Source organism: Apis florea, unplaced genomic scaffold, assembly GCF_048593485.1.
Source record: "Apis florea isolate Af1SG1 unplaced genomic scaffold, ASM4859348v1 contig_2201_pilon, whole genome shotgun sequence".
NCBI lineage: Eukaryota > Metazoa > Arthropoda > Insecta > Hymenoptera > Apidae > Apis > Apis florea.
This window is the reverse complement of record NW_028256542.1, coordinates 1,204,994-1,230,226: the sequence shown is the minus strand read 5'-3', so window position 1 is coordinate 1,230,226 and position 25,233 is coordinate 1,204,994. Positions and strand designations below refer to the sequence as shown.

Below are 25,233 nucleotides of genomic sequence, written 5' to 3'. Positions count from 1 at the left end.
AGCAACGTATTCCGCATATTAAAGTTATTCTATTAAATCTTCTACGGTGTGGAAGGTGGGCGTGGAAAAAAATTGATTTATAGAGAAAACGAGTATTAACAATGATTTGTGGCCGCTCTAACCTTCCTTCTAATTTAATTTCATGCTTAAATGTTGGCGTTAAATTTGCATGATAAATTAATTTCTTCTATTTCCACGAAGAGCACAGTGATTGATACATTTTATTCTGGATATTAATAAGAATCTCAAATTAATCAAGATTCGTCTTGTTTTCTCTTTCTTGCTCCCATTCTTGTATAAGCGACGATCGAATCGTATCATCGATCAGATGCTAAAAGATAAATCGATCGGTCGAGTAATTTGTTGAAAAGAGATCGAAACGTCAAGTTGATTTAAGATTAAAGAGAAAAATTCGACAATTCTCAATACTATTTCACAGTTCAAAATTTGATAACGATCGGTGAACAACAATGTTGTTGTAACGCGAGAATCAAACGCTGGGAAAAGCGTTAGGAAACTGATCTACTTAACGGTTAACAATTGGAACCGCAGGTTGGGAATGTTTGTTACGGGATACGATTTCGAAAAATATTCCATTGAAGCGTGAGTTCTGAAAAAAGATTATTATTATTATTATTATTATTATCATCGTTATCATCGAAATAAAATCGATCCATTCCTTTCGATCCCCCATCGGATTAGATTACCATCGCCAAGTTGCAACGGAATTCGAAGCGACGGTATCATTCACGAATCTTCAATAACATCTTTATTAACTCTCTACTCGCCCGTATGATCGTACCTGACAGCATTGCTGCTCGACCGTTTCATCCTCGATCCGACCAGCGCAAACAGATGTAGACAGACTCGAGCATCCCCACCCCAGAAAAGAAATTATCGCGAGGTAACGTTTCAGTTCGAATAACCTGAGATCCAAAGATAATGACGCACAATTCTCGCGAATTTAATATAATTCTGCGTATATCATGATAAAGATAAAATTTCCATTCCATAAAAACAATAATTCTTTTCTTTTTTTCTTTTTCGAAGCATCGTAAAATTCGGTAAATGCAAAATGCTTGGAACACTTATATCTATATCTATAGTTTTGAAAAAAAAAGAAAAATTTCAATCATTTCCCTTTTCCGGGGCATAACGAAAGTGCTGTGCTGCCGCCGAGCGAAAGTGAAAATTCACTGTTGCGACTTTTCTCGTTCGAGCGTGACGCTTTGAATTTTACCGCGTTGCGGAAAGAGTTTAATAAACGGCGGCTGCCGTTTAACAATCGTCGAGGAGAAAACCGAATCGATAAAACTCGATTGCGTCTGTGACGTTTTATACGAGAACACGGTTGAATGGCCAGCCAGGTTTTCTTTTTTTTTTTTTTTCTTCGGTACGCTTAACCGATCGGTAAAATAGGAATCGCTGCGTAAAAGTGAAAATTGCTCGTATAAGATACGAGTTTTAATTACAACCTGTTATATTTCTCGTATCAATTACCGGATAATGAAAAAGTAATTAGAGATTCGATCTCCTCGAGACGATGGTAATAAAGGATCGCGGATAAGGGAGATAAATTTGAGATGGAAAATAAATTTTATTGTTGCGGATTAATTATAATTGATTTCAGTCGGTTTGAAATGGAATTCAGTTTGTCCCGAGTAGAAACCCAATTATTATTAGTTTATTGAACACATAGATGTCCATCCTTTATTATTATCCCATATATTATACGTTAAACGCAAGAATATTACTCCCAAAGATTTAAAAAGTACAAGATTTATCTCCGTTTATCTCTCTCTTGCCAATCAATCGAACAATCGCATCTTCCAAAATTTTTCCCAATTATCCAAATCAATCAATATCAAGCTGTTATAGGATATAATAATCCCCAAATAAAACTTTCCTCCGACCGAATCTCACTTTCAGAAGTGCGTTAATCAACACCTCTCTTCGATCCTCCTCGCCCCTTCCGAATTTTCACTTCCAGGTTTCGTTGTTCGGCTGTCGTTCGCCCGGTCGTTCGCATTTCGCCGGCGTGTGTTTCCTTCCGATCAGATAAAAATGTTATGCATTCAACGCATGCCTATCTCCCCGCCATGCTCTCTCTCTCTTTCTCTCTCTCTCTCGGCCACGGAGTATCCCCAAGGAATCCTCGATCGGGCCGAGCGCACGATTCCTCCTCCCCCCGTCGCGGAAGAGTGTAAGGCGGCCGTGGAGGGGATGGATGGAGTAGAGTGGAGTGGAGGGGATAGGAGAGTAGGCGATCGCAGCGTGCGCGGCGAACACCACCGCTGTTAAGAAGGCGAGGGGAGCGGAGGGAGGAGCGCAGGGGTGGAGGCGACTTCTCGAGGTCGCGGATGGGCCTCTCTTCTCTTGTGGAGCGTGAGAGAGAGAGAGAGAGAGAGAGAGAGTCGTTCGGCGGCCGATTTATCAGAGCCGAAAGATCAGAGACCAGGTGAGCAACACACGCTTGATCATAGACACACGCGGTATCGCGTGGATAACGCCTGTACACGAATGGCTTAACAACGCAATTTATCAAACCGGGCCGGCTTTCATCCGCCCGATTCCACGTAGCAATTAACGTGTCCACCGGGGGAACATCGTATTTTAAAGGTTTACGGCCGTGACACGCCCATACAAAATTCTAACCGACGCCGCGTTATTAGATTTACGAGTTGTGGGCGAGACGTGAATGACGTCTCGTCGCGATCTCGGCCGATTTTTCGAAAGAAATCGATCGAGTAAATTGATTGTTACACCGCGATATCGATCGATAAACGAAGAATTAGACTAATCTTCTGATCGTTCCAATTTTTAAATCTAAATATATAAAGAAGTGTGTACCGTGATTCATCGAACGTGAAATAAATAAGATACACTTAGTTAGAGTTTCTCTCCTCGACGATAACTCATGCAACGTTGTGGATACACACGGATGTCCAGAGAGAATGGAACGCCCCTCGAATAACATCCTCGACGAACACGCACCCTGTCCAACCTCTCGAATCGATCGAAATCTACGATCCGATTTTATCCAATGCTAATACCTTGCACGATAAATTCGCGAAAATATTATACAAATGATAGTTGAAACAGCGGGACGATGCTCACTTTCCACTTTTATACGAGAACATTAAATATCGAGAATTTCTGTTTTTTTTTTTTATTTTTAAAAGATTATTGCTGGCATTTGTACAATTCATCTCGCCAGCTATAATATTTTCGCTGAATTCGCGTGAAAGGATAACAATGTCTGTGCAATCATTTTCGATCACATTATATCACAAAGACGCATGAAATAGCTGCAATCAGATAAACACATTTTAAAGAACGAAAGCTCGAAACCTAGATTTCATTCTAGATTAAATCCTCCTCTTTCCGTTTAAAGGAAGCTTCCAAAAGGCACTTCCATTGATAAAGTTTCACCTCGACCTTTCGTTGTCCCTTAAGCCATTAGGAGGGAACGCTGGCTACGAAACGGCCGCAATGTTAATGTCTAAAGTATGTTTTCTGCCGCGAGTTGGCCGGTTAATGGCCGGATCCGTGCGCACGAAGCTCGATTCAATGGCATCGAAGTTATCGGCGAACATCGTTGCCACGAAAAAGCGTTCCGCGATTAACCCTAAGTGCCGCTTTGATCTGCCAATAGGCCAGCTCGTGGTTTACGGGCGGAGATATATCCGGGTGAAAGCTTTCATTTTCCTCCCTCGAGTTACTTTTTTTTCTTTTTTTATTATTCGAACAACGATATCAATGTCGCGCAGAAAGAAAAATACAGGGTTTTTGAGTTATCGAAGAAAACGATACGATAGCGTAGCTTTGTTAAAAATGGAAGGACCTCGAATGATCTGGTCAAAGTGAAACTGGTGAAACGTTTCGCTCGGTGATTTTACATCGTTAATCGATCTTGAGAGTGTTTCGTTAAAATATTTCTTGCCGTTTAAAATTTATCTTTGCGAAAGACATTTATGTACGAATCGATAATCGACCGATAGTAATAATCCTCGTTGAAATTAATCCGCGGCAAATTGTCCAGATGATTTAGTTTGATTGAAATGATTTACAGAAGAGAGAGAGAGAGAGAGAGAGAGAGAGCGTGGTACTTGGTTGTGTGCTAACGTTAGCCATGCTGATTTACCATCTCTCTATAAATCTTTCCAGCAATAACTCGTTGTTTATTCTCTCACGACGATGTTTCGATTAAGACTTCGAGGATTTGATGCTTTTCATCGCCTGTACGCGATAGAATAACAAGTTTTCGAAACTAACAAGGAAAGATTGATTGATATGATCGAAACAATTTTTTCAAAAACATTTAAATTCGTCAAATTCTAAGAAATCTTTCAATTCAGTCTCTCAATTTTCCACTCCTGATTTAAATCAGGAACGTAACCGCCGTTAATTTTCCAAAAATTCCTCGCATTTTATCTCGAATCCTCCTTTCAAAAATATTCTCCACAATAAATAATAATAATTAAACTATCTCCTTTGCCCAATTTCACCGATAAACCCTCCCCCCCCCCCTTAATTAGCGTCCTGTTATCAATCTTCCAAAAAAAAAAAAAAAAAAAAAAAAAAGAAAAAGAAAAGAAAAAAAGAAATCACGACAAGGATCGTCCCATCCCAGAAGAAACAGGAGCTCGCAAAAAACCGCGCGCCCAACTTCATCGAATCTCATCGGAACGATCTTCAACTTCTTCGACGATCCTCTCGGCATCGGTCCCCCTCTTGTCGGATTCGGCAAGAATGTTAACGAATCGCGGAATCCCGAAGGCAGATGGATAACGGCGGTGTCGGTCGTTTCGCAGATGGGCGCTGCCCTGGCCACCGCTCCAATGTCCACGCGGAAAAAGGGGGGAGGGGGAGGGGGAGGCCCCCTCGAACCCAGGGTTCATCGAACCCGAATGTTCGAATATCTGTCGAGGAGAGGAGCACCGGTTGTACCAGGAACCGAGAACAAAGTACCGGGTACCATTCACTCAGGAGGCCCCCCCCCTTGCCAGATAAGGGCGGCCAGCCCCCCCTCCCTCCCTACCTTCGTGAGCGTCTCGTCCCACAAACGAGCAGACGGAAATCGCGAGTCCTCGACGTCCTGGCTAATGATGCTGCACGTTGCCCTCTCTGCTTATGGAGAATATGTGTAAGTGCACGGGTATAAGTACGTGTGTGTGTGTGTATATATATATATATTGGTCGGTACCCCCTTCTTATCCCCCTACTTTGTTTGTTGATCCCTTGCGTATTCGCCGAGGCAACGACCTCCGATCCCGATGTTTCTTTTCTGCGGATCGGGTTTGGATGGGATTGTTGGAATTTATAATTTTTTTTGTGTCGTCGTCGTCGTTTGTGTTAAAATTTTAAAGATCTTGAACGGCTTTGAATTGTTACGAAAGAAGTTTGGAAAAGAGGGAAGCTAGAAGTGAAAATGAAATTATGACATCTCGAGAAGAAATAATGACACGTAGGAGTGAAAAAATTCTAATTCAAAGCGTCTAATTACGAGCAAAGGACACGTTCAAGAGAAATCGGGATGCGTGGGATCGGCGAAAGCGTATGCATTTGGTAAAAAGGTCAATCGAGAGCTACCTTTTAACCATGCACACTTTACAAAAAAATATCTGAATCTGTATAAAAATTCAATTTTATGTTGGAATGATTCTATCTGAATAGAATATTTATAACAAAGGACGCGATACAATTAATTATATACACGATATGTTTTTTCAACAAAATTCTCTCGATAATGAAATAATTCGAAATGAAAATCAGATAGGACATACGCACGAATTTTCTTTTTCATACGAAATGTTTTCATACAGTAGTAGTAGAGTTATCCATCAAAGCGAGACACTCTATACACGCGTATTTGATACACGATTACACGATACGCACTAAATATAAATCTCCGGGGACTTGTTCAACCAAACCGAGAAACACACCGACAAAATATAACCTCGAAAATATAACCGCTTCAACCTCGAGCAAAGTGAATACCTTCGAGCAAATCCCGCGTTAACATACAAAATGTCGGCTGCGCGTCTCGTCGGTTCGGTTTCGCCTTGGCATGGGTAGGCGAACGAAGGAAATCAGAAGCTGGACGTCGCGGCTAATGATGCTGCACGGCTTGTCCAACTGGCACACAGTAGTAGACTCTATTCTTTATTCGTTACTTTATTTGCTTCTGCTCTCCCACGTGCAGGCCGCGATTCACTCGCGTGTCGCGTTCAGACGTCGCCCGTTACCTCTTCCGTCGTGTAGCTTTTTGCTCGGGCTGCCGTACGGCTAATTTATGTACTTATGAGAGTGTAGCGGTGGGACAGAGGCAAGGGGGGAGACCGTCCTGCGCAGTGTGCGCCAGGCCTGCTCGTTCCAATAATGACGCCCTGTTCGTCGCGTAATTTACGCGTTTTTGCCCCGATGGAATGTTGTACCCGCCACGGTGATCGGTTGAATTTGTGGCTGTTCAAACGTGGCCTCCTCCCGTGACATAGTTCTTTCCAGTAGAAGAGAAGGGAAAGAAGGATCGAGGGAAAACTCAAATTCCCACGCGGTCGAGAATTATAGAGGGCGCGCAGAGAGAATCACAGAGCTCGTCTCGTACGCGCGCCATTTCTGCGAGATGAAGTTATTATTTATGGGACACGGGGCTGTTTAACGTGGCACGCGAACGCGTCTCGATAATAATCGTGTACGGTGTAATTAGCATAACCAGATACAAGAAAAACTTGGATAGTTTGGATAAGTGCGCTTGATTGGCCCGCGATGAAGATTTGTTGAGGTTAAATGGTCGATTTCGAATCGATACGTTCGACTCTGCGGTGATGTGGTTGCGTAAATGTGTTCAACTTTATGACATTTTTTGACATGTAAAATTGAGATTAAGATTAAGAGGTCGGAGAAACGGAGATTAAGAAGTTAATTTGAGGAATTAGGCAAATTTTTTTTGAATTTTAATTTTGCAGGTTAGACATTGATCTTTGAAAAATTTCTAGTCTCGTGATTCTAATTTTGTAATTCATCTATGTTATCCTATATTGAAATTGAATATCTTCGATTCAATTTCCATTTATATCTTTGCTTTTCAATATTAATTATTTGGAAATGACAGATTTCTAATATTATTCCGTTCCTCTACGATGATCGAAACAGTCTTACGTCATTCATCGTATCCAAAGCAAGCAACGATTATCGATGTTTTCGATCGTAAAATATCATCATCTCTGACACACCTTTCATTCGTCAAGGGCTTGGCCAATGGCCTTGGCTAGTTAATTGCCCGGCTACGTTCGACCATGTTATCGTCTGTTATCGATTGATAACACGTCGACCGCCAGCGAGTTAACTGTAACTTGATAGATCGTACTTCATGGATCACGTTGGTTTCCAACGCGATCGACCCTTGGGCGATCTTGGACAGGATGTTCCCATGCCGGTTGACGTTTATCGCCTTCCTTTTTCGCTCGTTCGCCGAGAAATCAACGTTGCATTACGCGCATGCTTGAATACCAGATCCTACGGATGCCGTGAACTTGGATACGTGTATCTGCTTAGTAAAATATTAATCACGCGTGAAAATATATTTCGAGGAAGATAATCTTGTATCGCTCGTGGATCGTGCGTTTTTTTTTTTTTTTTTTGAAAACGGATATTGATTTCTGATCGAATTATACGGGTCAAATGCGGTTTAAATTTTGCGCAATAACTTTTCTTTTATTTTCCTTTTTTTTTAATGGATAATAAACGAGTATACTGATTTGATGATTTTTTCGTTTCAATATTTCGGAGTTTATCGAATTATTTGAAATTATTGAAATACAATCGATCGTAATATGGTTAATTCGTTCCGTGTCGTGTCGAAATCGTATTATAAGTGAAACGTAGAACTGGAACGGAAGAATGTCAACAAAAACAGCGTGATGAAAACATTCTTACTAGGCGAGTATTCTCCAAGTTTATTACGCTCTACGTTATACACAAAAGAACTTGCTCAGTTTTTGCATCGTGTTACAACAGACGATTATACATTAAAACTTTTTTCACTCGATCGGATAAAAGCGAGGAGTCATACAAATCATCGAAAATAGAAATTAAATTCTTCTAGATGTCCTATTGAAAGGCTGAAATCTCGAAAAACATTCGTGTTATCACACAACTCCATTAAAAAAAGTCAATGCTCATAGAAGAGCATCGCGCCTCTGAAGAAACGACAAAAATTCTCCATTACACGTTCGTGATAAAAGCGCAGCAGGCGGTTTCGATCACAATGGCAGTTCCTGCTGGTGTCAAGTTGATTAGCCTGAGCCGTGGAGTTTCGAGGCACGTGTCCTTGGTCGGTAACCGTTATGTGGACGTGACCTATGTCGTCGTCCATAGCGGAGGCCTAGGATCAATGAGCGATCGTTTCTTGGAAGTTAGGATTATGCCCGTGGCTATGCACAATGTTCCACTCCTAACGGTCCGCCTGTGCACCAGTGACCCGAACAAGCGCAAACTTCGCCCTGCCGCATTGTTCTCCGTCCAATCAGATCACTTGGCTACCCTCTTCTCTTCTCTAATTGTCGCTAATAAGCGTATTTTATTGCGCTCATTCTTCTTCTAACGATAGACTCGAGGAGAGATCTGGGAACCGTTTTGAAAGTTTTTCGATTCCATGGCTCTGTGCGGTAGTTAAATTTTTTTCTACGCATCGAGGAGGACTCTTTTAATTACACCCCACTTATTTCCAATAAAATTTATAACGTTTCTTTGGATCGATTCTTAAAGTTTAAGAAATATTCCGAGATAAAAATCAACTCAACAAATGTAGTTCGCGAAACAAGCGATTCTAAACTTCGGTCCATTCAAAGAATGTAGAAGGCTTCTCAGACGATCCGTCTTAATTCCATCTTGTCACGGGATTAGAAAAATCTCTGGACAACTAACTGGTCCTCCTCCAGTTCAATAATGCTCCTCTTCCCGTATACATATTTGACGAGGACGACATTTTTTTTTTCTCGCTCGAATTCCCCGCTTGTCACCCAATTCGATCCGCTCGAACGATTCCCCAACTCTTTTTTCAACTCGGCGAGAGTTTGGTTTCTTAGATTCGCCGATTAAGATAAATCTAATACGTGTAGAAGCGAGGGACGAGTCGGGGTGAGCGAGCTTATTTGGCGTGACAATTCGACGTGGCTGACGCCCTGTTAACAAGTCCGAATTAATACCCTCGTTCGAACGAGAGGAAAAGAGAACGTGTCGTGACCACGTGTGTCTGGAAGAGAGCCCACCCCACGTTCTTGGAGGGATTGGCTAAATCAGATTAAATTTTAAGCCTCGCTTAAGAACTTCCATTTAAAGATTCCTCGAAAAATCCATACTTTTATTCTCTATACTCGATCCCAACTGCGCAAAAGAACGATATCTCGAATTTCTCCTGACACGCACGCCCTCCTCCTAGATCCAGACAGATCGAACATCTCAATCTCCTCGAATGATACTTTTCCATCAGGAGTAATTCCACCTCATCACGCGCTGCTACTATGATGATACTATGGAGCACGAGAGATAGTTAGTAACGAAGGTGATAAATTTTCGCGTGTCGGCTAACAAGACCGCTCGAAAATTGCACGGCCTTTCTTAGAAATTCACCGCCTGGTCCTCGCCTCCTGGTTTCGTCTATAAGCTCTCCTCTGAGGAGAGAGAGATCCCAGACGTAGGCGTCCAGGGACAACGTCTCGGCTTTCAGGGTGCGTTGCACCCGCCAACCGAAATCCTTGAAAGGGGGGCTGGAGGAGCGGTGACAAGGGTACGAGAGGATCATTGTGGGGAGGAAGAAGGCGCCCACGTCCGACAAACCGGACCTGTCTTCGGACGCTCTTCTTCTCGTTTCTCGTCCGACTTCGCGGCTACCTGCTCCTCCTCGCCGATAACGATTAGGCCACTCTATTCATCTCGATAAACGATCGAAGATTTTTGGAAGAACTTCTCATCGATACACACGATATCCATTTCGAAGAAGAACAAGTTTTAATCTTGGAATATTAATATCGTGGAACGAGTTTTTCCGTCTTATCGATTTTTTCGAGTGAAAATTTTCGAATTCGAAAAGCGAATTCCGTTTCGTTGCACAACTTCGATCCAAGAGGTATTTCTCATCGTCAGAGTGCACACGCATGCGCGTGGTGAGCAACGCGACCAGTCGCGTATATGGACATAGAGGGCAAGGCGAGCGCGATGCGGCACGCGTCGGCATTCTGAATCGCGCCGCTGTTTTCCGGTCTGCGCCTCCGCCGGTTCCGTTAACCGCGTTATGTGATTGTGCTAATGGGTCAAATTGCGTCTGTCACCTAACGAACACGTGGGTGGCCCTCCCAATCAGGATCAGATTCTACGTGATGACGCATCAAATTCGATTGTATCAGTCATTCGTTTCTTAGGTGATAACTGTACATCATAGATGAAACGTATAAAGTTGAAACGCGCAGAATAATTTCATCTTGGTTTTTGTCACTTATTGGTTGGATTATTAAAATCAGAGGGAAGGAAATTCAGATCGGTTGTTCGATCAAATTAACAATAATCGCAACTTAGAATATTTTTTTTTTTTCTTTAGCAGAGCGGATCTTCGACTCTATGCCGTTCTCCACCGACTCGAAATGGGGAGAGAGAGAGAGAGGATTCGTGCATCAAGATCGGATCGATTCTCAAGAACGAGAAAGTAATGGCCCATGAAAATTCACGAGGTACGGAGCAGGGAGCGAGATAGGCTGCGTGGTAAGTGGCTAATCGTGATCATGAATAAACATTATCGTGGAAATTGTGACATCTTAGAGACGATTCTTGCGGTTACCTCATCCTCCTCTTCGTCCTCCTTCGCCATTCTCTTAGAACGAGTTAAGCTAATTAATTCGATTCGCGGAGTGTCAATAATTAAGCCACCGAATGCAAACCGAGAGAGAGATATAGAAGAGAGAAATATATATATATTTTTTCTTATTCTAATGTGTTTCCTTCGAGAGAAGATAATAAGATATTTGTATACGATATTTTATTAGTTATTGCGTGTACGAAACGTATCGCGAGGTACACACTCGATAATATTCGTGTGTCAAAAGTGTTTAGAGTAAGATAAGGAAACTTGTAGGTGATTTTAAAAATGCGAATATTCCGTGATCGAGATCGTTTTGTGGAATGTTTCCAAATGTGATTGTTAATATTTAAGAATATATAGAATGGAGTGTTGCAAGTATCTTGTGATAAGGTTTTGATTTGCAGAGGATGTAGCGAATTTTTTCTATTATTTATTCCGCGACGAAATTTATTTAGAATAGTTTTTGAGATTAGTTTGAGTGAATTTTTCTTCGATATATTCAAATTAGAGACACGTGGTAGCCGTATATTCTTTTCCTCGATGTATCACTCTTCGACCAACGATTTCACTGCTATTAAAATTTCAAACTGTAACTAATTATCAACAAATATGTATCGTCGAGAAGGAGAGTGGTATACGACTGGTAGGCTAGTCCTTTATCCGGCCAGGTGAAATTCGAAAAGAGTGGTGATGCAGACGTGGAAGGTGCAGTCGCAGTGAAACGACCGGTAGGTAGGCTGTAAAAGGTAAACCCGTCGTACCGGCACCGTTCGTGGTCCGCGGGCATTCCAGGCGACGCCAACGTGCCCTCCTCCTCCGCCTCCTCCACCTTCTCTTTCCTCTCCTTCTTCTTTTCCTCTTAGCTTGCCCACCTTCTTCGCCTCCTTCCACCCTTACCAAACCTCTCCCAACGTTTGCCTCTCGCGATAATGCAACCGCGTTAGTGCAGTTGCCGAATCGAAGATTTAAGACTTTCACGGTTTATACCTGTTTACAGGTGTTTGTTATTGCGATTTCAAACTTATTTTATTTCTTCTTTCTCTTCTTTTTTCTTTTACACGTTTGTTGATAATGTGTATTGCGAAAAAGTGTTGGACGAATTATTGTAGAGTATGTATAAAGTCTAGGGATATTTCGTTTTTCACTCAAATTTTTCTACGGTTTTTCGACGAATGCTATTTTAGGTTAGATTGATATTTGTGATTTCTTTTCTACTATTTTTAGTAATTTCTTTAAATCACAAACAAATTTGTTACGGATCGTTATGGATTAATTGCTATTTTAAGTCGCCAAAAAGTTTGTCAATAATTTTTTTTTTTTTTAAACTTTGGCAATTATTGATTTATACGTGGAATTATAAAAGTGTCGAACACTTTCCACTATTAATCGTAAGATCGTAAATTTATTTTCTTGGAGAGGAAAGAAGCAGAAAAGTTTTCTCATTAAATTTGATGTTTTATATCTAAAATTTAATCTCGATCATTGTTTCTCATAATGAACAGGATCTTTTTTTGAGATAGACTTTGAATTAAATCTCTTCTCATAAATCATTATAAAAATTAATGATAAAATTGAAGAATATGTGTGAATTTTAATTGCCTCCAGTTATACCCCTCACGGATACAAAGAAAATTTATGTTGTCTCTTAATTAAACAGTATATGAATAATTTGTAATTCATTGGGCGGATATTGAAATGCAGATACAATTGTCCGTGTCAATAAGTGTATAATTTATTGCTAGTCCAATCAATTGATAATAATAATTAAAGCTCATGCTACATCGATTAAAACTCATTCATTTTGATCAAAATCAACAATCTCTCTCTCTCTCAAAAAAAAAAAAAAAGACAGAGAGAGAAAAAGGGAACAAATAAAATTAATCGTTTTTCAAAATCAATCAAACATTTGCAACGAACCTTTCACATCTTATCCACGGGAAAAAAATCTGAAAATTTTATAACGAAATACAAGGAACGAATCGGGGGATCGGATTTGTCAGAATTTTAGAATCGTTGAACCAACAAAGCACGATATACATATATATCGATATATGGCTTACGTATTAAGGCTTACTCACGTGGACGTTTCGATGCTCTCCAACTGTATACGGTGGTGCAAGGCCAAGCAACAGGAGGATAAGCAGATTCATTCGATTCGTTCGTAGGCCGAACGTTACGAGCTACCGACAACCGATCTTTTAGAGCTACTTGTTATGCATTGAGCAACGTCGTATTCGGACAGGGTGTCGTTTAACGGAAGTTGTTGCGCGATAGATTGCATCCACCACCGTTCCATCTGTGAGGAATTTAATTACACGATGCCCTATTACAGTGGAGAAGAGCTATGAATTAAGTTTTGCGCTTGGACGAATTAATACGAAGGGTCAATTCTTCAGGATTTTGTTCAGGCGTTTCGAGTCAGGTATTTTCATTATGGAATAAATTGTAGTAGTTTGTGAATTTGATCGATTTATTAATGGTGACGAGGAAAAATAATTTCTTCTCTTTTTAACAATGCGTATCACGATTCGTGAGTGAAATATATATATATATATCTTCCATATTATAGTTTCGTCGTAGGTTTCCTCATGAAAAATACTCGAGATGAATACGTAATGGTCGAAACGTGCATGGATTTGGGCGTATCTGGCGATATCGTTTCGATGCGTGAAAGTGTGTCCACCCTAAAAATTTCTTACTTCTATTTCGAGCGAGCATTCCAAGTGTTCCAAAAAAAAAAAAAAAGAAAAGAAAAGAAAAGGAAAATACGGAAGATACCATATTTATCACTTTCAACGATTTAACGTCCATTCTTTAGTTATAGAATCGAATAGAATTTCAATTTCATGAATTTATATGCGATGGCATTCCCGTGAAACATGGGAATGATACATACAGAAGCGAAGGGAACGTGATACGGTATCAGGTAGCAAGGGACAAGCATTTACATCTGTTTATAAGAAATGAAGGATGTAATGATATACGCAGATAGAAAGTTAAATTTAAATTTCAAACTGCAAACTGCGTCAGGCGCGCCTAATAGCTTACGCGATAAAAGGAAGATAATACGTAAAGCTTAATATTCAATGGGCATTAAGAACGGAAGCATTTCGAAAAAAATTACACACTTACAATATCGAATCTCCAATCTTCTTCGAGAATGAACAGAATCTCCTCTCGAGAGTTCTGATCAAATTCTCAACCGAATCGAACGAACCGTGTCAAACCGAGTCGTTCGAACCTTTGTTCGAACTGGCCCATAGAGAGATAAAGAGATAGAAAGAAGAGAGGGAAAGAAAACCTCGCTCGATTCCACCCCTTCCAACGCTTTATCTTCCTTCAGAGGCGATTCGAAAGGCCTTAGGCTGCCGGTTCGATTCATCGTTTCCATCCTCGAAACCAGAGAGAAAGAGAGAGAGAGAAAATCCCTATACACCCGATTCGCAGATTGCGAGTCTCAAGGCGACTTCTCCTCCGCTGCTCGGTCGGTACAATCGCGGTCGGTCGTATATAAGCCAAGATGAATCCCCTAGCCATCGGTACGCGTAATGTCTTCATTGAGGACGGTGCCTCTCCTATCATAATCTCGCTATGATGGACGAGCGGTCTTTATGCGGGGACGCGGAATGGAACGAGATTAAACGAACGGTCATCAATAGCGTGAAAGGCTCGGTGTATCCCGGCGTTCGAAATGGGGAAAGGGGGCGGGAGGGGACGGGCGGACGACTCAATTAGTTCGAGCTCTCTATCCTTCTCCATCCCTCGAGTGCGAAACTCTTTTCTATCGCGGCTGTTCGAGCGCATGCGCGGTTTGTAGCGGTGACAAATAATAATGGCGAGGAAGATTGATCGCGACGAGAGGATTGAACCGAGAATTTAGAGTGTATCGATGGGAAGTTTTTTCTTTTTTTTTTTTTTTATGATCGCATTATCTTCCTCGTTGAATGGAATTGTATACACTCGAAATCTCGTGTAAGAATCGTTCATATAAGAATATTTCAAAAGAAAGAAAATATTCTAAATGGGAAACCTTTTCGATTGAAGCGTGCTCGGATAGCGTTACATCGAACGCTTGCAATCTGACAAAAGGATAATCTACCATCTACCATCTTGTATTATGGAAAGGATTCCTTTTCTGACTCGTTCGTGTGATTCAAAATCACGTCTATTGTAATAACGTTTCACGCACGATCGTATTTTCGAAATTCGAAAGAAAGCGTTCCACTTCTCGATAATATCGAAGAACCGATGTCTAGACTGAATGATAAATATAACCTGAATACTTATTATAGACCAGGAGAAAGCAATAATAATTGATATCACGTATTATATCATTTTTTAAAGAAAATTTCGAGTCTTGATTGATTTCGTTGCGAGAAATGTATTAAAAAATTTAATGAAGACCGATTCTTGGAGTGGAAAATTAAGGATAAAAAAATTCGCGTCGAGAAATAATTTTCCTCAATTCTTGATTTTTGTCGATCTCCTAATTCAATCCATCTTCCTGTATTCGTATTCAAAATAGGATTCTTCGCACTTCAACAACATCCAAGAAAAAAAATATCAAGTATGAAGTCGAAGAACAGATAAAAATTGTATAAGAAAAAAAAAAAGAGAGAGAGATCCACGAGACGGGTCACCAAGAACTGTTCCGCCATGAGGGATGGCGATCAGAGTTTAGATCGGGTCTCAATAGGGGTGGTAGAGCGGGCGCCCCAGGGAGAGAGGGTAGGCGGATTATTTGCATTTTAATTTGCATATTAAAACACGGCTCGTCGATCAAGCAAGCTGGGCCGCGAAATATGATAGGCTGAGCACCGTGGCCGTCGCATTAACGTTGTAAAGGTGAGTTACACGACCGCAAGGCAACCCGACGGCCATGAGATCGTTCACGCATGCCGATCTTGAAATATGCACCCGTGGACCAAGATTACCGTGCAACGATAGCGCCGTTGTCTCGATCGATATCCCGACCTATCGCGTCCTTGCGATTCACTGTTTGCACAGAAACCGAGGGGAGAACGATATATGGATCTCGGGAATGGACGAGTTTCAGGTCGTTACACGCGATTTTCGTCGATATCTCGTCGATATCCGTGGATGGAATATGGGGCGAGTTGTAAAATATGCTAAAAGAAGGGGCGTTTCTTTTTTTCTTGGAGGTATTTGTTCCAGGTTTATGGTTGAAGACAAGGTTAAGGGAGGTTAAGGATCTGGGATAGTTTTGTATGCAGTGTTTTTCAATTTCTAGATTTTACAGAGTGGAAAAAGATTTTAATCTGGTGGATTAAGGTGGGATTTTCCAAAAGTGAAATAATTAATAGGGACAAAAATGTTTGAATAATAAATTAAAAAAAAAGAGATTTCAAATGACTAATTAAGATTAATTTAGATTAAAAGTAAAGAATAAAACAGATATGTAAGTGAAAACAAAGCATAAAGAGAAAGACACAAGTGTTTAAATAATAGTAGAAAACTTGATAGAGAATATCTTTAAATTCGATGGATATAAAATAAAAGTCTCATTTGATCTTTCTGAATTTGAATTTGATGATAGACAGGATTGAAAAAGAAGAAAGAATTGAATAGATTTTAGCAAAGTCAGGAATGTGACAACTGTGTGAAGTTTCTTCATTTTTATTTTTATAAAATTTATTGCATTAAAAGTGCAGTTAAACGAACTTGATTATTTGATAAGAGCATTTTTATGTGAAAATAAAGAGATAGAAGAGATATTGAGGAAAATACAAAAATTGAGGAAATATACAGAGTGAAATGCACAATGGAAAAACTTTTATATGTTTTAATTAGCTTCAGATAAACTTTCATGTTATTTTTTAATTAGATGCTATCTTGAATTTCCGTCATTATGTTTTTTTGCAGAACAACAAATCTATGATAATATCTAACTCTTTGAACGGTACAATTTAACGTTTGTTGAATGCTATGTATTTGCATCAAATGGAAGAATCTGTGTACTCACGTCCGGTGCTGTTGTCCTCCTTTTCACATATTCTCTTGTATATATAATAAAACACATTGTAACGTCTATAAAAATTTCGAAGATAAAATTAACGAATTGATGAAGTGTACTATATTCATCTTATGTGTAAGTACTTTGAACAACTAAATTATGCCTCGTAAAAAGAATTTCAATCAATTTGTTAAAACAAAATAAAAGAAAAGAATCATCTTATCTGGATTCACTTATAAAATCGCTCGACATCACACTATCCAACATTTCTCAGAATCTTGAAACATGATACCATACCAGAACATAACCTCTTTAAAAATTCAACCAAAATTCAATAACACGATACACGATATATCGATTATTTGAACCTCGATATTCATTTGCTAGAATCACAATCGAAATCACTCGTCAACAACCTATTATTTTATGGAATATTCATACGAAAATTGTAATACATGTATACCGAAACCCTAACTTTCCATAAATACCAACCAAAATTCGGTAATACGATACAGGTATCGATTACCAATTATTTCCAATGTCCATATCTATCACACTCGATATCTATCACACGTGATGGAATCACTCGATAATAAAGCATCTCTTATTCCATATACACATCTTTCAGAGACCACAGTAACGTCCACCCGACATAGGCAAGGAAAATCACCTCTGGATCCCTATAGTTGTCCGCTATTATCGTTGTTTCAAGCCGTTAATATTAATGGACGTAAACGCGTATCGGGCGGTGGAAACTGCGCAGACGCAGAGAGAGAAAGAGAGAGAGAGAGAGAGAATGCATTCGTGATTCTGCGCAGATGTAAATACAGAGAGAGAAAGAAAGAGCATTCGTATCTCTTTGTAATGCAGAGGAGAGAGAGAGAGAGAGAGAGAGAGAGAGAGAGAGAGAGAAAGAAAGATAGAAAGAGGTGTATTCGTAGCTCTCCCTGTTAGTTGTAATTGAACGGACGCAGCTGTGCGCTCTACGTGCTCGTAAAACATTAATGACCTATAGCCGCTGACGATCGTTTCGCGTTATTATTCCTCAAAGTCAGAGCCAGGCCGCGGCATGTTTATCTCTGCATTTTCAATTTTCTTGATCGTGGGTGAACCGGCTGGATGCGCGGACAGGATGAAAGCGTAATGACCACGGTTGTGCTCGAGAGATTGTGCTCCTAGGGAAAACGGGATTCTTGTTAGAACGCGTTGTTTAGCCACGATTGCAGAGACATTTTTGTGAACACTTTCAACTAACTTTTTTTTTTCTTTCGTTTAGAATTAAGAGAGGAAGTTAAGTTTGGATTATTCATTACTCTTGCAAAATTGTTGTGTAAAAGGATTTCAATATTTTAATTTTACCAGTGTTTGAAATAAAGATGGAAATAAAGAGGATTTTTATTTTTGCGGAGTTTGAAAAAAAAAAAAGAAAATTTGTAGAATTTTTTGTAAGAAAAGTTAAAATTACACGATGAAGATGGAATAAATTATTAGATTCTTTTGTATCAATATAGAATACTGGAATTCTTGGACAGAACGTAGAGGAATCTTAGTGTAGTCAGCAATTAAAAATTAACGATATCCTTCGAAGATTTAAATTACATTACATTAATCTTGATTTCGATATCTCTAGATATAGATTTTGATTAGATTTTTTATTACTGGAATATAGGTTATAAAATTTATATCTTGAAATTTGTAATTACGCGGTTATGTAATTTAGATTAATATGATGAATAATTTTAACGAGTTGTCTGAAAGTGGGTATTATTTCCCAAATAAAATATCACACAGTTTAACTGCGAATCGGTGTATTATAAAATAATAACTATACAATAAGAAAATTACAAATCGTGTTTCTCGTGGGTGTTCACAACCAGTATCAACAAATGTACAAAAATACGCTGGTCGTCGAATCAACCATCTTAAACGCTAAAACGTTACCAACAACTGTACAAAAAAAAAAAATCTTTTTTTTCGAATATCAAAACAATCCGCTTCAAACTAAATTGTAATCATTGCTAAAAAACGTGTCCCTTGCACACATCCAGGCAAAAAGGAACTATTTCTTTCGTACACAATTTTTTATTCTATCCTCTTCACTCCTCCTCCTCCTCAAAAAAAAATATATATATATATATATACACCATTCATAGATCACAAAAGTAGAAATTCTTGCACGTCATCAAATATGGATCACCAAAACAACTTCAACAGATTTTACAAAAAAAAAAAAAAAAAAAAAAATTCCAAATTCACTTCAATCATCCAATCCACGGAATCACACTTGGAAAATTAAATTGATTTAACTCAGGTCACATGATATTTCATTCTACACGCTCCTCTCCAATCCACTTGGCCATAATCAATCCATAAACGAACGAAGAATCGAATCCTTCGCCACGTCCTCGAATACGGGTCGCTCCTAATAATAATCGATCGTCCAGAATCCTTTAATGCCAACCGGAAGTCGGGTTGGCGTCCCGCCGTGGGCCCGCTACATCCGCCGCCCAGGACCGCAATTACGCGATCATTTTCACCGGTCAACAGCCTTGTAAATCTTCCGGTCCGGTTCCCCGTGGAGGACGCAGCCGTTCTCCCAAGGAAAAGGGTAGAAAAACACGCTGGGAGGATAATTCCTTCGGCAAATGACGCTGTAAATTCTTCCTCGACGCTTGTTCCCCTCTCTGTCTATCTTGATTCTAGGAAGTCACACGTTGTCCCTTATCAATGAACCACGATGGAACTATGTTTATACGATGTACAGGAGGACCCAAGCAGGTTCATGCTTGATAATTAGTAGACTGGAGGATGTTTATTTGTGATAAAAAATATATATATATATATATGAAATATTCAAGGTACGTTGCGATGTCATTAAGATAATTGAAGAATGAGTTATATATATATATATACTTTTTTTCATACGTTGTTTTCATTCGTGTATAAATTTTGCATAAATATCCTCAATCTAATAATCGAACAAGATGTTTAGAAGAGGGGCGTTACAAATTTTGCGAAACGAACGTGTTTCTGTGGAGCGTATAGGGCTATTGTGATGTAGAAGATTAACTTTGGCAAAGTTATTATTCGATAATAGAGAACATAACGTGTTCTTTTTCATCTATTTAATTATGATTCTTTCATTGGAAAAGGTAATTACTTATTTTATACATGTGTAAAATATACTTTCACTTGCATCATCGCAAAGATACGATAGTTAAAATTTTTGTTTGAACGAAATTCTAACTGTGCCAGAGGTTCTCTTCGACGTTTATTCATCTTGTTAATAACGAGGCTATCTTCGATCCAAGAGCTGCTCGATAAAATTACAAGTGTCACTTGCATCGGGAAAGGAAATTTTATCGAAGCCGGGATGGAAGAAGCTGTCTTTTAAAAAAATGTTCAAAACGTGTCGAGCGATTCAAGATCTCGATCCCTTTACGCCCGAAGGCAGAATAAAACTTGAGAGCCGATTTCAATGTGGCCGATGTTTACGAGTTGTACAGGGATGATTTAGCTTAAACGTTGGAAAGTTTAAAATGTTATTCTCCTCCGGAGAAACTGGTTCCCTCCGACTGCTTCCCTTCTCCCATTTTAACTTTATAGAACGAAAACGTACGTACTTTTTATCACATTATTCTCCGCCAATAATTATTCGAAACAACTTCTTTCAAAAAAAAAAAAGAAGAAGAAAAACAGAAGAGACACATCCAACCTATTTACCTACCTCTTCCCTTTCCACCGATTCAACCATCCCATAAAACAACCCCTCCTCCCCTTTCAACAATAATCCAAACCCCTGTGATCATCAGCAGACCGTGTTATAAATCCCCTCCTCCTCCTCGGCCACGTTCGAAATGTCGGATATCTCGGATTGGGAGAGCGCCAACTTCACGTAACCCCTGTCCTTCTCCCTCGTCCCGTTCCTCCCCTCGGGCGGGGGCGGCGGAGGGGGCGGCTTCTCCTGCTGGGAGGCGGGGGCGGGGCCGGTGGGCTCGCAGATCTCCGCGTATATCTCCTCGGTCTTGGACGAGGGGGGGGTGGACGGTAGCGGGGTCAAGCTGTCCCTGACCTTGGAGTAGGGTGGATCCACGTCCTGCTGGGTCTGGACCTCGAGCACGCTCGTGGACACCGATCGTTGCACCTGCTGCCTCGGCGAGGGGGCGGACGGGTGGTGGAGGTTCGTCTCCGACTCGAGGCTCGCGTATCTCTCCGACCTCATCCCGATTTCGGGCCTGACGGCGAACGTGAACGAGGCCGACTTCTTGGCCGGGTTCCTGCCCCTCCCGCCTTGGGCTATCCTCGAGATCCGGTCGAGGAAGCTGTGATGGTTGTTGCCGCCGCCCGCCGCACGCCCGTTGCTGCTCCGATCCCTGATCGTCGTCCGCTTGATGTGCTCCAACCCCTCCTTCAGACTCTGCAGGATCGGCTTCGCTTCCGGCTTCGACTTGATCTCCTTCAGGTGAAGCTCTTTCAATTGGCCGCCGCCGTTTGCGGCAGGCTTGGGCGGCGCCACCCGCGGCTCCGTTGCCCTCTGGTCCAACGCTCTCCTGGAAGAATTCGGCGGGGCAAGGGAGAATTCGTGAGATGTTGTTGAAGAAAAGTAGAGAAGAGAACGCTCGAGATGGTGCTTGGGGGGTGCTTTAACCCTTTCGCTACTTTGTCGTTTGCTTCGATAAAGAAAGCAGGCTATTCATCTTCAAACACTTTTTTAATTACACTTTGGAATATAATGGTATTGTATTTTCATTTTGAAGGGGTGGGACGAAATCTGTTCAAGAATAATGAATCCAGCGAACTGATTTTTATGAGCGAGAAAGAGTCGCGAAAGGGTCAAGTATTCTCGAACGAATCTCTCTGCTGCGAATGAAAATAATATCCTTTTCTTCCTTTTCACCTGCAGGCTGAAAGTAATCGCTGCATCTTGGGCGACGCGAGTAGCCGCGCCTCGGAGGGGCAGCCTAGCCGCGCCCTCTTCACTCGAGGCGCGGTCGGCCCCGTGGCGACCAGCTCGAGGAGTTCCGGGACCGTGGAATTCGGCAGGGGCCTCTCGGGCATCAAAGGTACCGCGCATCCCAGCACTATCGGGCCCCTCGTCGCCCCTTCCAGCTGCATCAGGCCGCTGTAATCTCGCGGCAAGGGTATTGGCAGGGGTCCAGCGACCAGTCGTACCTGATCAACGCATATTTTACGGCCTCGTTCGTTATTCGTGATCGAGGTGAGAAATATCACTAAACCTACCACGGCGCGGTCAAATGAAATTTCGTTTAGAATTTCTCGTATACAAAGTTACTGACATCGCCATACGTGACTTATTGACTTTTTCTATCTTCGTGTAGATACAACACATTTTTCAATATTCGCGACTTTCTGTATTGTTTACTTTACGAATCCAATTAGCTAAAATCTCTTTCTATATTTTTTTGCAGCGGTCATTTGAATAGGTTGAATACACGAAATGTCGGTAGGTTTGGTGTTATATATTTTTTGTTTCTCAAAGATCCTCACCCTCAGAGGAAGGTCCCTTCTGGCGAGCTGGTGAACCCTGTAGAGGACAGCGTCGCTTCCGGTGTCGAGGCTCCCGCTCTGACAAGTCGCGTAGAACTCCCCTCTGGCGGAAAGGGGGGCGAACAGCTCGTGGCCGTGGGAATCCAGGCACTGGGCGTACTGGTCCCGTTCCGACGACCTCGAACTCTTGCCCTCGGCCGCGCCGCCAACCACGCCGGAAACGCCGCCCGAGACGGGCGCCCTCCGCGTGTCTTGGAAAACGGCGGCCAGCCGCAGCACCTCCCCCGCCCTCACCGTCGTCTTCGTGTAGTGGGCCCTCAGGTTGCCGTTCTCTGAAATTACGAGAACGATTATTACGAGAAATTGAAATTTTCGAATCCACGAATGGCAGGAAGGGTAAGTCGCATTTTAAATATTCGTCGGCGAGAGAAAAAATTAGAATTCGTGTTATAATTTTTGTTTCGTCGCCGGGTAACGTAAAGCGTCGCACCATATCTCAATTTACAGTTGGCAACAAAGCAGCTTCTCCACCTCATTATTCCAATTACCTGTCTCAGTTACCCACGCTATCATTAACAAAACGAGCTTCCATCCATCCGGTCTATTCCATTACTCAGCTTAATAAATCTTTTCCAAGAGTAACCAACCTGGCTAATAACAGTGTTAACCCCGGGAATTTTATCTCCTCCTAGAATTCTTCTGCTGGCGGCCGCTTCAAACGGTTTCCAACCTGCGCCTTCCTTTCTTTCTTTTTTCTTTTTTTTAACAAACATTATTATTAAAACACCTACTTACCGAGCTGCCCATTAAAAGGCCTGCCTTACTTAACAATTTTCTCCGCCCCACTTTATAATAATTAATTCCGATTTTCCAACACCGATTTCCAAGCGTCGATGATCACCCGTGCAAATTTTCCCCTCGAATCGTTTCACTTCCAAATTTTACCCTCCCCCAAATATCACGTGACAAGTGCATTACGTCGAGGCGTAGAGATGGCGCGACTGTGCATAATCGTCTGCCGGGCCTGTTACGTACGCCCCTCCCTCGCCTCGCCTACGTTCGCCGGCCAGTTCGCGCGCAGTTAACGCATTCGTGTCACGGCCAGTCGCTGCACCCAGGGGAATAATCCTGTGCCGCTGTGCTTAACTACGTGCGTGAGTGCACGCGTCGTATATACCGAAGCGGGATGCGTTGTCACGTCCTAGACGAGGGGGGGGATAGGGACACAATCCTGGCTTGGTCGACACGTGGCCCCGAGAGGACGGAGGGATCCTGTTCGTTGAATCGTTCGTGGGGAAAATCATTTTGTGCGTGGAAATTTTTCTCTAACGCAATCGTTCCTTTCCTTGGGTGATCTTTGGTGAATCGTATTTGGGCGTTGTGAATTTTACAGGGAGAGAGCAATATCCATCTCTCGTACGTGTAAAGTCTGTTTCTTAGAGTTTAGAGAGGAGAGAGAGAGAGAAGGGGAAAAGGATTATAAAGTTGGAAATGATTATGACTGCGTCATAACAGTTTTATCAATCGTTTTCTCAAGCATTAAATCTACGAGGATTATCCGCCATTAAAATAATCATCGGAGAGTAGGATCTTTTTCCCAGGACACCGAACCACCATTAATTCTTTACGACGTCCACTTTCCGTTTTCCTTTTGGCAAACGAAAGTGCAGGAGTTAATCACTTTATAAACGAGTCATTTCCTCATAAATTTCTGCTTCTCTTCTTCGTTCACCGCGTTGCATCGCGTAATAATAAAGCCGTTTCATTCATTCTAAACAAACGTTATAGCCCCTTTCCGCCGATGATGGGAAACGCATAATAACACGTTCTAATTAATAAAACATTTGCCCTTTTTCCACACGTACCTGTTGTGGAAATAACATTGCATTCGTTTGCAATGAAAATTAAAAATTTTAAAAGACTACGTTTATATTAATAAATTAAGACGGAACGATGAACAAAAATATCGTGAAATATAACGGAAAATAATTGTATTATTATTTTCCACGATTCATCCACGTATTTACGAGCGAACAAACTTACCCATTTTTGAGTGCGTCAGAGTGTAAGCTCTCAGAGGTTTGGCGAGCAGAAATGCTGGGACCCCGGCTCGAACCAAGGCACCCACTCTTCGATACACCCTGGCACTTCCGGTACCACTGTTGTTCGAGACAACGGAGAACCAGCCTGCAACAGGAACAAAATACATTTCAAGCTAACTTAGTTACCACGAAACGAGATCACGATTGTTGTTCCAAATTTTTAGAGCACACAGCAGTGATTCTCAACTTCTTTCTTTCTTTCACGATACAACACCTTTTCTAATAATTTAAAAATTTATGGTTTATCGATCGATATTATTTCGCGAAATTAGCACATCCTGCCTCTTCAATTCGAATGATCAGATAAATATTTGAATGTAGCGTCGAAAGAAACTTAAATAATTTCCATTTCTGACAGCGGCATAATGATCGGATTATTAATAAGATTCGATTGTAAATAATCTCTCCATTGATCACGAGTACACCGATTTATAATCCACTAAAAAAAAAAACTCGAAGCGATCGATCGATTCGGATTCGGGTAATACCATTTCTAGAGCGCAAACTTTCACGGAACGATGAATCGAAATCAGTCCTGGCACGGTAATTTTCGCTTTCGCTTCGCGGAGGGAAGGACACGCAAACGGTGGCATCTGTGTCACAGGCGCGAGGCTTGCTCGAGTGACAAACGTTGCTCCAGTTCCACGGGTGAAAAACCACGAGAGAAACAACCCTTTTGATAATCATCTTGCCAGATGCTCGCAAATTTCGCGAAACGAAACGAGAAGCGACGTTCATGAGACGTCTTGGTCGCACAAAGATAATTTATAGATACGCTTTACACGCGTTCTAAT

The 25,233-nt window shown here is 41.3% G+C and overlaps 1 protein-coding gene and 1 long non-coding RNA gene across 25 annotated transcripts in view; one reads left to right on the top strand and one right to left on the bottom strand.

The window, feature by feature from the left end:
• The window catches only part of LOC116413927 (uncharacterized), an 87,932-nt gene that overhangs the window by 5,592 nt on the left and 57,107 nt on the right, over window positions 1-25,233 (top strand). For 3 of the 20 annotated variants that reach the window (XR_015295155.1, XR_015295158.1, XR_015295157.1), the window contains exon 1: window positions 22,664-22,733. This is a non-coding gene — a long non-coding RNA (uncharacterized LOC116413927). Of the gene's footprint in view, window positions 1-6,374; window positions 7,942-10,186; window positions 10,422-10,597; window positions 10,759-21,732; window positions 22,048-22,329; window positions 22,734-25,233 lie in introns of those variants that run through there. The other 17 variants (XR_015295175.1, XR_015295176.1, XR_015295167.1 and 14 more) reach the window with 17 other exon arrangements.
• Window positions 18,621-25,233, bottom strand: part of LOC100865695 (uncharacterized) — a 42,390-nt gene continuing 35,777 nt past the window's right edge. Inside the window, exons 3-7 of one of the 5 annotated variants that reach the window (XR_015295153.1) lie at window positions 24,381-24,524; window positions 22,338-22,669; window positions 21,727-22,001; window positions 20,557-21,379; window positions 18,621-20,427 (exon numbers count right to left, since the gene is read on the bottom strand). Coding sequence is in view for 3 of the 5 variants with exons in the window: in XM_012483454.3 (XP_012338908.2) it covers window positions 20,638-21,379; window positions 21,727-22,001; window positions 22,338-22,669; window positions 24,381-24,524 (1,493 nt within the window). In the remaining 2 variants the exon portion in view is untranslated. Of the gene's footprint in view, window positions 21,380-21,726; window positions 22,002-22,337; window positions 22,670-24,380; window positions 24,525-25,233 lie in introns of all 5 variants that reach the window. The other 4 variants (XM_086917471.1, XR_015295154.1, XM_012483454.3 and 1 more) reach the window with 4 other exon arrangements.